The sequence below is a fragment of the Ambystoma mexicanum genome, chromosome 1p (genome assembly GCF_040938575.1).
Source record: "Ambystoma mexicanum isolate Mex_15411 chromosome 1p, UKY_AmexF1_1, whole genome shotgun sequence".
Taxonomy (NCBI): Eukaryota; Metazoa; Chordata; class Amphibia; order Caudata; family Ambystomatidae; genus Ambystoma; species Ambystoma mexicanum.
The window spans coordinates 462,854,696-462,868,140 of NC_090921.1; the positions used below are offsets into that span (position 1 = coordinate 462,854,696).

Below are 13,445 nucleotides of genomic sequence, written 5' to 3' on the forward strand. Positions count from 1 at the left end.
TATGAAGTTTTGTACAGAAGTGACAGTGTTAGATGCTAACGTCTTGGATGTCATTGGTGGATGCGTTTGTGTCTAACAGTACCCAATGAGGTAGTGATGGACAAAAAATAGTGGAAAGGGAAGGACTGCTCCTCCTTTACTGGGGCGCAGCCCTCGTGGCACTTGGCACGTGCCACATTATGCGCTTCTCAAACATGCTGGCCACTGGATATGGTACTGTGGGGATTGTCCAATCCGGTACTCAGGGTGTGCGTCACAGGAAAGGGCGTCAATATTTATTTTCATTACTCTGTGTAGTGAGGCTGGCAGAGATGGACAGATGCACAGTTTTGATCGTGGGTGAGGTCTTTGTGCTAGATCTGCTCCAATATGCTGTTGAAAGAGGCTTTTATGGCAATTTTGATTTGAAGGGAGTAGAGGCTTTGTGGTACGGTGTCGATGTGTGCAGTTTCGGCATTGTGCTTGCAGAATGTCGACGAGTGGCCACTTACGCTAATGTACATGTTGTGGTCGTGCACTATGGAGGCTTCCATGGCTTATTCATGTGTGTACCGTCAACTGAAGCGGTTGATGAAAGCAGTGAAGTGCATTTTTCCCACTACGAAGGTGCTTTTCTCATGGATACAACCAAGAAAAGCGTGGGACTATTCCAGCGATTGCTGTCGCCAACCAGAGGTCGGAAGGGGTCTAATCAACAGAGCGCATTTGTGACTTCTTGAGTGCTGCTGGGATGTTCTCCTGTGAGAATGACATTGGGTCTCAATATGTGCACCGTTTCAATGCAAATGGCATTTCTTTGACCAGTGGCAATGTTTTGTTTTCCAATCTACAAGCTGCACTGAAGATGCTATTGTAAGAATGTGAGGCGAGGTACAAAAAACAAACACTTAAAAAAACGGTAAAAGGTGTTTCTATGGAAGCACCTTAAAAAAAAAAAAGGCTATTTTCAGACCCACCACTACAAACGAAATCCCCTACCCTGGTTGAAATGTATTCCCCCACTCCTGTGTGCACAGCACGATAAGTCAGCAGACATTGCGATAGTTACAGGGTTGCACGTGTCACATCCAGGCCTTTTGCTGATGGCCGCCATAGAAATGGCCCAGTGGAGGCTACAGGATTGCTCAATAAGGTTTCTGGGTGTGGTTTGTACGCTCAGACTGTGCTGCACGGTGTATTTGTTGACAAAAATGCAGAAGGTGCGGTTATGGCTGTGTTTCACGAGCCTCAGCGTATGGTTTTTGGGGGAGTTCTGAATACATTGATTGAAAGTGAATGGAAAACACTGTGCAGTTGCTGCACATTTTGGATTCCATCATGTGGATTTGTACTGGTATGTAGTACCTGCAATTAAATGACTGATTTTGGTTTGTCTTTGTGAGACTTTGGTGACGCACAATCATGCCAACCTTATTGTTCTTAATTGTGGAGGGAAAAGTACGCAGCATGTTACCGGAGTTTCAGTGTCGTTTGCGATGAATCAGTCACTTGCCCAGGTCCTGCTTATGTTTCAGATCTCCTGCATAATGTTTTATCGCATTACAGAGACACAGATGTGGCTGTGTTATTTTACATTTAGTCAGGAAATGGAGAAAGCACAGTACATTGTGAAGAAGTCTATTTGTGCCTTTTTACGACATGTGACAATGTCGTACTTCCAAAATGGGAATATGACTTTTCACAGCACGAAGCATTTTTCACACAAATGGCGTTCATCTTACTATTCCTGCCATTCTGATTTTTGCACGACCTATCCAAAATGCCTTGCTGCCCTTCTTGGAAGTCCAGGAAGAATTTGTGTAGTAGCTGTTGTGCACGTAAACGCTTCAAAACATACAGCAACACGAAAAAAAAAATGTTTTCACAGCCAGACCTTTCTACCCGATTCCACTACAGTGTTTTCTGCAGAGCCACACCTTTATTTAGTGCACCTCTGTGGAGCGTATACGGTGTGTGGTGCCCTGGAGCTGTTCATTGGCAATTCCATTGTTCAACTCTGAAAGGAGCTTTTTCCATTTGACATTTTTTCCTTTTCCAATTTTTGTTGGTCTTCTAACACGCCACAAAAGGAAAGGAAGGCAAGGGCCGGTACGGAAGGGGCACCACCTACAGGGATGACATAGGACACGTGCACAGACAGGGAAATGTTGGGTGGCCCTCACTTAAATAGGCGGCAGTCATTGTCATGCTCCTGGACAGACCCTTCCCAAGCACTTCCAAGTAGCTTCTCTCTCTAGAGTAGCGCATCGCAGTACACGCACAATACAATGCTCCACTGGTGGTCTCTGTGGCTTTGCTGCCTCCAGAGACACCTGCTCCCATGCAGCCTAGCATCACAGCTCTGTCCCGCCCCTCAGGCCACGGTTGCTCCAGCCACGCTGCCAGCAGACCCTGCGGACCCCCAGGATGAGGCGGATCAGGGTGGCGGACAAAGGAGGATCAGGAAACCTTATCTTCAGCAAGGGCTTTCCATGCTAGGCTAGCAGGACTGGCAGAGTACCTGTGCATCCCTCAGCCTCAGAAGGAACAGCCAAAAGCGGGGGTCCTAGCGGGTTTGCTTATATTTCGTAGCTGTGGGACATTTTCAGTTCTTCCCATGCTACAATTCTATAAAGCAAATGTTGTGCCAGTTTTAACATACAGTGCAGAAACCTAACACCAAGAAATGACTCCAGGACTCAGCGCCATCATATACGTGTATGTATGGTTTTAATGATCAACCAGACAAATCAATAGAGCCCATGTGCGGATGATTACACGTTTCGGCTCCCCTGAGCCTTTTTCAATTCTGGGCTGTTATTATGTACAATTAGTAATATACAAACATATGTGCAAATCTATCATAACAATTTCCGAATGTTTGTAAATGAAATAACAGAAGTAATGTAAATCAGAAATGTAAAACAAAATATGTGCAAATCACCATTAGTGCGGTCATTATATCCGCATGCCGCAAAATACATATACAGTTTCGAATTAAAATAATAAAGCCCAGACAGATAAACAAGGAATGGTGAAGGGGAGGATTGGAAGGGTTAAGAGAACATATGAAATGTCAACATTACACAACAAAAAACAAGGGGAAAACAGAATAAAGACAAAAGTTCATTAGTATGATGATTATAGATCAATCACTACTGGCCTAGGATCCAGCATATCATACTGACAACATCTCACAGGTATGCTTACACGCGGATGAAAGCATCAATCCAAAAGACTGTTGTCACTATGATAATAACGGGGCCCAATCCCCAGGTCAGAAAGGTCTGAAATCAAAATAATTACACATAGTGCTAAATTAACAAATGTGTACCAGAGAGCGTATTTGTAGTAAACATGCCTAAGATGGGTCTCCCATTTAGTGCTACAAATCGTACAATGTATACAAATAGCGCAGGGTGTCAAGAGTATATGGGGAATCCAATAATCCCATTATTCTTTCATATGTTATGTCCACAAATATCCTGCATGTATTGAATCATTAAGCGAACCACGCATCCACATGATCAAAGATCCAAAACAAAATGCTTTGCAATGCATTAAGCAAGTAATCTTGAGCAATCCTATTATAATTGCATACATTTCCAGTCTTACCGGATTACGTAATGCAACTAGTCACACGCGTCGGCAAGAATGGGTTCCCGTCTGCCGGCGCCATTTTTATGTCTGAGTGTATGTACCGAAACCATAGCAACGTAAGTAACGTTCCCATGGTGTCCCACGTTCATCGTCCCACTCTCAGGACGTAATCCGTCGTGAGAAAGTAGTGAATCCATCTGTTACATAATACCGGGTCATAGATCTCAATGCTTTGAATGTTAAAGTTCCAACAAAAGTGAGATGAAAAAGCGTCTTCACAGACTGCTTGTCGTCTGCCGGCGCCATTATCCGATCATGGAGTATCTACCGTAATTGATGGCAATGTGGTCAGGCGTTGCCATTGTGGGAAACGTGTAATGCCTCACTCCCAAAAGAGCGGCCGCCATTTTTAAATGGTGATCTAGTTCCTATTATTCAGTATATATATAATGAATACCTCGCTAGCACATCCGTTTGCTGCTACAAATACTCATGAAATAATGTACTAAGTAAAGGTAAGCCAAAACTAACTCCCCTTCAAGGAAATTGAGCTTACAAGCAGAAACCATCATAATGTAAATAGGTAAAGCTCATTGCGATTCCAAAAGTTCGTGGTCCGCCTGTTAATGGCAATGCCCAGCACAAACATAATATAAGAGAAAAGTAAATAAGATATACCGTTGCTGTATCCTCTTTTGGAAATGTTAATTAGCTGCATCAAATTCTAATGGACTTGTCACATGAGAAAATGCTATATTGGAAAAACCTAATCACATAATGTCGCCATCTTTCATTGTTTGAGACTAACTTGTGCCCCAATATACTTCATTAAACCTCAATACTAATACAATTACTTGTAATTGTTCTCCATACAACAAAATCCAAATCAGAAACATGTCAGTGTAATCGTTATCTTTTAAAAGGGGTTATAGCATTCAACCTTTTGTGCGTTTCCTCAGTCAAATCATTCGGCTGTTATGTTGGTTGGACTAAACATATCTCATGTTAGAAATCCCATTTAACTTACACTACAAGAATGACACCATCTCATTATCACTATTGAGACCTGTAACTGTCAAGTTAAAGAAACAGATAGTACATGCTTCAGCTTGCCTCAGTGCTTTTACCCTGTCCCCACCTCTTTTGTTGAGAGCTACATGTTGTAGGCCAATGAACCTGATTTCCGATTTATTATGCAGTTGGTGGAATTTGTCAGTGTTCAGCCAATGGAAAAGAGGGATCCTGACTGCCCATCTTGGCTAGATGTTCACGTACTCTTACTCTCGACTCCCTCTTTGTGCTCCCTATATAAATCTTTTTACATACACAAATGATGCAATAGATAACAAATTTTGTTTTGCAGTTGTTCCCTGCTTGATAGTCCAATGATTCCCATTCGTATCTTGAAATTCAGTAGTCTTCTCCTGCCCATATTTACACTATGTGCACATTCCACATTTCCTGAAGCCAATCTCTTTCTAGTGCAGCCATGTCGTTTGAATCTCGTTTGTTGGATCTGGTAGCAAGGATGGACTGAGTATTGACTTTAATGTGCCTTCTTTTTTTGAAAATCATAAGTGGGGGGGTCGCCTACAAGGTTGCAAATATGTTCATCCACTTACAATAAGTACCAGTGTTTTGTGAGTATTTTCCGGATTCTCTGATGATCAGTACAATATTGTGTAATAAAGCTGGGTCCCATGTTTTTGTCTGTGATTGTCTTTGTTACCTGTTGTAGATTGTCCTGTTGCTGCATATGCTTGGACTTCTTGTATGCAGTCTTGACAGATTTGTGTGAGTATCCTCGATTCCTGAAACGCTGTTGTAATGGGGCGCATTCAGCTTCAAATTTACTCTCCTCTTGACAGTTCCGTCTCGCTCTAATATATTCACCTAATGGTATATTATGTATAGTTATTATGTATAGTAGGATGAAAATGACAACTGCTTGCATGGAGCGTGGAATTTACCTATGTCGGCTTTCTGAATGTCCAGGTCTGCAGTTTGTGCCCATCAGAATGTATTGTCGGATCCAAAAACTTGATTGTATGTTTGTTGCATTCACCTATAAATTGAATATCAGTGGTTTGTGTTTAATGTTGTCACTAATTCTTGAAAATCTTCTTCACTCCCATCAATGATGCAAAAAACGTCATCAATATATCTGGTCCACATTTTAATTTTGTTCACGAAGAAAGGTTCCTGATAGACCACTTTGTCTTCCAGCATACCCATAAAGAGGTTGGCTAGGGCGGGAGCATATTTGCTGCCCATAGCCACCCCCTTAGTTTGTTGATATATCCTGTTGTCAAAGTTGAATATGTTGAGATCCAATGTTAATTGCAACATTTCTTTGACCATCTGGATTTGGTTGTAGTAGGTTGCTGAGTCATTCCTGAAGGTGTAATCAATTGCGATCGTAGCCCATTTATGCTGAATGGAAGTGTATAGGGCCTTTACATCTAGGGTGGCTAGGAGAAATGTGGTGTTCCATGAGAAATTATGTAGCTTACGTATAAGACTTGTTAAATCTTGTAGATATGATTGCAGCAAGCTGACCCTTGGCCTCAGAATAGAGTCAAGATATTCAGAAATGTTTTCAGTAACCCACCCAATCCCACTCATGATTGGGCGACCCTCTGGTATGATATCGTACAATTTATGGATTTTGGGAAGAAAGTACATTGTCGGGGTTACTGGTTCCTTCACTGATAGAAACATTTGTTCTTTCTCTGTAATTAAGCCTTTGCTGTGCCAGCTCATAATACTTGTTTCAATCTGTTCTAAAGCTAGTTGCTTGTATTTGTTGGTTCATATCTTGTAGCAGCCGGGGGTTGAGAGATGTTCCGATGCCATTGAGAGATGATCTTCTCTGTCCATTATAACTATATTACCCCCCTTATCCGCTTCTTTGATTACTATCTGCGTGTCCATTTTGAGTGCTGATTTATCTCCAGATGATAAGTTATTATTAATGATTCTTGTTCGTTTCTGGTGTTTACTTCTGTCTTCTTTTAGTTAATAAAATTCTTGCGAAACCGCTTAATAAAAAGTGTCCATTACATTATCATGTGCCAATTGAGGCACAAATTTGGATTTGATTTTGAGCTCTTTCGATGCAAGTGAGTCCGATTTCATTCTTAAATCATCCAAAAGGTGAAATACCTCAAACTGATCATCTTCCACCAGTGATCGTACCAAGAAAGTATCTTCAATATCCTGGATTGACATGTCACTGATTGGTATTGGTTGTTCCTTGGTTTTATAGTCACCAGGTTCTTTGGTCGCAAAGTATTTTTTTAATTTTAACTTTCTTGTGAACTTGAAAAGATCAATATGAATATCCACTTGATTGAAATCACACGCATGTGCAAATGATAGCCCCTTCTTCAGAAGTCTTCTTTCATCTCTGGATCTATCTCTATGGGAGAGATTTAGTACAAGATCTTCTGTTACTTGGCCCCGCTCGCCGCCTCCGAGCTGGCCCTCGTCTGTCTTTTGTTCTTCTGTGGGGTTTCTGGGTTGTTGCTTTTTTCTACCCCCCTGCCCCTCCTCCTTCCCCTCCTTCCTCTCCTCCTTGAACAGAATTGTGAGTATTCGTGTTTGGCGGTAATTGAAAACAGACTGTTTTCTGAGGAAAATTACAATTTCCTTTTTTATAACGTTTAATCTGGTTCATATACTCGCCCTGTCAATGTGCACTAGCACTTCCACTTTCTTGAGTCTCTTGTTCAGAATATGCATCAGAACTCGCTGATGAAGTATTGGGGGTTGAATTCTTGGAAGTGGCTCTGGAACTTGAATCATACTTCGTCTGGAAAGTATACACTCGATCTTCCTTATAGTCACCTTCATCACAATAACATTTTCTTAATTTTCTGATCTTGACCTCATCTCGGTATACTTGTAATAGTTCATACATCTTCTCCTTTTTAGTTTTGGTTGCTTCATTGGATTGCATTGCCGTTATTTCTTTCTTAACTGTCTCAAATCCATCTACTGCTCTTTGATGTTCCCTTTTTGCATGTTCAATTAGTAGATCCATCATTTTCATAGAGCTATTGCTTAGATTAGCTTCCCAGGCTTCAGCTAGATCTTTATCTAAGTCATTATTGAAGTTAGGAAAAATAAGGATCCTCAAACCTCTTGGTACTTTTCAAGTGAGACCTTCTCCCAATACTTGTCGATCTCCTTCTCGGAGATGCTTTCCAATTTTATAAATTTTGAGCGTAGATCCTCACGTTTATTAGTGCGATTCGAGAAAGCATGCGTCCTGTCCCCTCTGGAAGTGAACTGATTCTTGGTTTCTTCCTCTTGGTTCTTCAAATAAGCTGCCATCATACCATCCAATGAGTCAAGGTGATGGGTCTGCCCAAAAATTGGCAACTTAAGTTCATTTAATGATTCAATACATGCAGGATATTTATGACGATAACATTATATGAAAGAATAATGGGATTATTGGATTCCCCATATACTCTTGACACCCTATGCTATTTGTATACATTGTACGATTTATAGCACTAAACGGGAGACACATCTTAGGCATGTTTGCTACAAATACGCTCTGTGGTACTTATTGGTTAATTTAGCACTATGTGTAATTATTTTGATTTCAGACTTCTTTCTGACCTGGGAATTGGGCCCCCGTTATTATCATTGTGACAACAGTCTTTTAGATTGATGCTTTCATCCCCGGGTAAGCATACCTGTGAGATGTTGTATAGTATGATATGCTGGATCCTAGGCCAGTAGTGATTGATCTATAATCATCATACTAATTAACTTTTGTCTTTATTCTCTTTTCCCCTTGTTTTTTGTTGCGTAATAATGTTGACATTTCATATGTTCTCTTAACCCTTCCAATCCTCCCGTTCACCATTCCTTGTTTATCTGTCTGTGCTTTATTATTTTAATTCGAAACTGTTTATGTATTTTGCGGCATGCGGATATAATGACCGCCTAATGGTGATTTTCACATTTTTAGTTTTACATTTCTGATCTGCATTACTTCTGTTATTTCATTTACAAACATGCAGAAATTGTTATGATACATTTGCACATGTTTGTCTATTTCTAATTGTACAGAATAACAGCCCAGATTTGAAAAAGGCTCAGGGGAGCCGAAACACGTGTAATCATCCGTACATGGGCTCCATTGATTTGTCTGGTTGATCATTAAAACCAAACATACACGTATTTGATGTCGCAGAGTCCTGGAGTCATTTCTTGGTGTACTGCTTCTGGTTGACGGTTATGCTTTTCTACCGTCTGAATCCAGTGACCTGCGACATTCATAGGATTGGTTGAATAGTCATAATCTATTATGACCGCTGATTAAACTACACTTGTAAATATTCAAGGGATTGTAAGGAGTCGCCTGCCAGAGCAATTTACACAAAAGCCATTTTTTGCAAGTGCAGAAACCTACATGGCTGACCTGAACTGGAACCTGCTGGAAGGCCTGCATTGGAAAAAAGTGTTATACCTTCCAAGAGTGCCCCAAAAACAATCAATATGTTATGAACTGCGGTTACTCTCTTAAAAAGCCATTGTCAAAAGGAAAATTATCTTTCCATAGAAAATGCCTGACAGCTGATAACTCCTCCCCTTTAGTTATCCTGGGGCAGGCTTGTCCATGGGTGGAGATCGATTCATACTGCCGTGGATAACTTATTGCTTACAGAAATGAACAATTTAGATTCCCAGGTTGATGGTTTGCTCGGAAACCCAGAAGACCTAAAAAAACAAACTCTGGCGGAGTCACTGGATAGACACACTTGAAGAATGTAAAATGTACATAGCATTTGAGAACTTTGAGAACTTTGCCTGCGAATGTAAGGTTTCGAATCATTTGGCACCATACCTGATGAGTTATTTAAAAAAAAAAAGACTTTCTTCTCGCGCCTAGAATCGCCAGCGTGGGTAGTAAAGTGGGACATGACCAGAGATGTTGCTGATTTTGTAAAAATACTGGGGAATTGGAAACCTTAAAACACATATTGCTCTATTGTGAATCTTTATTTGAGAAAAGATCCTGGGTTTTGGGAAAAGTTCTGAATCTGTATACATTAACTCAGGGAACCTGGTGGGCAATCCTATTTAGTGGGCAAAATTGTTCCTTGTCTATTGCGGTGGGAAGATTTGTACATAACCTTTTTGATTAAATCTAGGATTTAATGTTTATATTAATGGATGGCCTTTTGTATCTTGGATTTTGAGCCTTTATTGAAATTAAATGTTGTGCTTTTTTAAAAACATAGGCCGATATTTCTATGGAAAGTGTTTTATGAATGTACTCTGTTTTTCTATTGCTTTAGTAATATAATTCACTTGTTACATAGCTAAAGGTTTGCTTGCAACCGGATGAGTTAATTAAAAAAAAAATAATGTACACACCAAAGTAGCTACCTGCTGTTTCCTTTCTCTGTTAAGAAAGCTAAATTCTTCTGATTAATGTTGATATCCTGGCCTAGCCATGTATCCATTACTACTGCTATGTTGGCATGACAGTGAAAAACTATTTAATTACCCCTTCAACAAATTTGGATAAGCAAATTCATTGCTTGCCCTCTCCTACTTTAGCAGTGCTAACCTTGCCATGTAAGGGCAAAGCAGCAGTGCAATAGCATTACCTTGGGGTAAAAAGGGTTGCAAGTTAGGAAATATTCCTGTCACTACTCAAACCTATCATTAGGGCAAGATCTAGTCAGACATTTAATAAACTTGTCCTTAATGTACTGTGATTAATCTGATATACCCTCAGGAGCTGCCAGGGACATAGGAGCAGCTGAGCGAAGCCAAAGAGCCCATGAAAGGAAAGCAGGGCCCTGGAACGCTGCAACTTGTTTACTGCGGAAGAGCTGGAGAACGCCAAGGAAAGCTGGTGAGTCCTGAGAAGAGAAACTGGGATACCGGTACGCTCCAGAAACATTATCCAGAACAGATGAAAGCAAGCGAACTGAATGAAAGGGAATTTGAGACCCCATGTCTTTGGAATAATAAATGAATGTGAGAAATATACAAGGTGAATGCAAGGCAAAGTCAAGTTTTTAAGTGAGTCACATGAGAAAAGCCCTGGCAGGAGAGTATATTATTATTATTTAGTTCTTATATTTTATACGCCAGGCAAAGTCAAGTTTGCAATGGTGTAAGGAAGCCACATGTGAAAGTCCTAGCAAGAGAGTACAGCCGGCAAAGCCAAGTCAAAGTTGTTTAGTTGACCAGAGAACCCCTCCCTCCCAAGGAAGACTCATACCCTTAGAGGTTTCTGTTTTAAAGAGACCTGTGGAACTGTGACACCAAAAATAGGGAGTTATCCTCTTGGGCTATAAAGAACTTTGTTGTGTACTTGATTAATTGTGTTGAAGAGCCCTCCCCTGGAACTGTGAACGTTTGTGTTTGTGTTGGAGTTATATTTTTCATGTAATCTTGAACGTTTGTGCACTTTCAAGCCCAAAGACATTATCCTAGCACATTAGTCACTTGTAGAGTGGGAGGGCTAGGATAGATTTTTGGACACGGGACATTTTTCTTTGGACATCTTGACACGGAACAGACCCTTTTTGGTTGAGGAAGGGAAATGCCTCTTGGGGTAGGAACAGCTAGGCATTTTCCAACCCCTTTTTATTTTGAATAAAAGTTTATAGCCATAAATGTGAGCTCTCTGTATCCGTGTCTCATTCCTGGCTCCTCACAGTACATACTTAAATAAATCCTCTGGCTTATCAAATCTTTTCTGTAAATCATCAGTGTCACTGAGCACTTGTATACCCGTACCCAACCTTATTAAAAGGAGGGGGGGAGACCACAAGGGGGCGTTGTCCAAGATGGCTGCTGTAAGGGTGCAGAAGTAAGAGTCTGACAGTGGTTCCATGTTTGTTGGCAGAGACTAAAATTTGTAAAATAAAATATCTTGCCATATTTCTGAGGGGTTGCCCTATGTGAGGAGTCAGAAATGAAAGCCAAACACAAAGTTGGTATGTTTTTGGTTGAATACATTTATTAAATAAAAATGGGTTGAGAAATTACCTCTTGCCCTATTCTAAAGAGGAACTTCCCTACCTAGAAACCAAAAACTGCGGATCTGTCTGTGCTAGGATAACAGTAACTAAAAAGCCATCCTTGTGTCCAAAAACGTTCTATCCTGACCCTCAAACTACAAACAAAACAGCAAAGGATGCAAGGAAATGTCTTTAACTTGAAGTTGGCAAATGTATTTAAGAACCAAAAGTATAAGAATTACTCCAACGCAAATGTTCTCCAAGGTAAATGCCCTTGGGTCCAGAGGGTGGTCCCCTTTCCCTTGATTCTTAAATAGGATGGCAAAAACAATGCATCTTCAGCTAACGGTTCCTTTGTCTTAACTGGACTCACAAAGTTCTTGTTTAAACAAGAAGTTCTATAACAGTAATTCTGTAGTGTCTCTTGTAGCTTTGCAGATTGCCTGGTATACTACCCTGAACAAGAGAAGGTTCCCAATTGGATATTTTCTCTTGTTCAGTGTTAAAGTACAGTCCATGTGCCAGGACTGTTTATTCTCCCCTGCACCTGGACACAATTTGGGAAATTTAGAGCTTGAAGTCTATGTAATCTCTTAGTAAGAGCAATACACACACACATTGGAGAGTGGAGTGTGTTCTGATTCATCTACTACTGGTATACTCCCGTGCCAGGAATCTTTATCCAATTTCAGCTGCCTGGTGTACCCGACTGCCAGGACTGCTTAACGTTTCACAGGCTATACCACAATTGTATATACCGTGAGGGGCTTGGTATATTTGTCTATGATAACATTTGCTCAAACTTTCATCCACACTGGCATCTTATGCATCTGTACTTGATTGGGGTTTCGCTTTGTACTTTGTCTTGTCTGCATTCAAACGTTCGTATTATTGGGTGTTGATTTGTACTTTGCCTTGACTGCATTCAAACAAAGTTTGGGTATTTAATGCATAAGCAATCTTATCAATTCAAACATTTGTTGGCACGCTTGTCGGAACACCCCGGGGTACCCAGCTGCTTTGGGCTGGTTCCTTCCAACGTCTCTGATCCTGCTTGCGCTTCTGCACTGTGGTTTCTTCACCCGCTTTCAACTTTGGAGTGTGTAGTGTCCTTCGCAGTCCTTCGTTCAAATACTGGCTTTCCTTTTTGACTCGGACCAGAGAACGCAGTCTCTTCCAGCGGCCGGACAACCAAGCCCTCCTATTTGTGCGGCTCCCAGTGCCCCCACAGCCCCCTTGCTCGCAAGCTGCGTTTCTCCTCCTGATCCAAGGGCCTTTGTGGTTTCTCCAGACCTTTCTGTCTCTCGCGTTTCTGCTCCTCAGAATGAGGCTCACCGTCTTCTCCTGCACTCCTCTACTCAACAGTGCTGTTGCCAATTTTAAATGTGCTGTGCACTGAAGACTTGGAAAAATAACTCGCCTGCATGTTGTGCTTCGAGCTCCTGTTACTTTGCACAAACTCTATCATTATCCTACTCCTCCATGTCTCAGTACTTGGGTGGCTAGGGCAGTTGGAGTGCATGGAATTCATTGAACTTTTAACTCTTAGATGGTTTTTCTCAGAGATTTCACATATGGGCACATTAGAAACAAAAGGTGTTAAGTGTGAGTAGTGGGTGTTTGGGCCATAGGTGGGGGCCTGATGAGAGTAATGTAGAGAAGCGATTTCTTGACTTTGTCTGCGATGGGGGAACTGTTGGCTGATGATAGGCCATTAAGGTCTTGGGTGTTGAACAGTTTTCCTCATGGGAAAGGTGGGAATACTGTTTCATCCAATTAAGTCATGACATCTCCTCAGTAGTCTTCTCCTCCCATGTGATCCTCCCTCATATATCATCCCCCAGAGTCGGCATCCGGTAGTGG

General features: G+C 41.2%; 1 protein-coding gene across 7 annotated transcripts in view; it reads left to right on the forward strand.

The window, feature by feature from the left end:
* TMEM59L (transmembrane protein 59 like) overlaps positions 1 to 13,445 on the forward strand; it is a 690,169-nt gene that overhangs the window by 280,967 nt on the left and 395,757 nt on the right. For 6 of the 7 annotated variants that reach the window (XM_069649302.1, XM_069649301.1, XM_069649305.1 and 3 more), the window contains exon 6: positions 10,346 to 10,465. The exons of the other annotated variant lie outside the window; for it this stretch is intronic. In XM_069649302.1, coding sequence (XP_069505403.1) covers positions 10,346 to 10,465 — 120 coding nt within the window. The remainder of the gene's footprint in view (positions 1 to 10,345; positions 10,466 to 13,445) is intronic. 7 annotated transcript variants of the gene reach the window in all.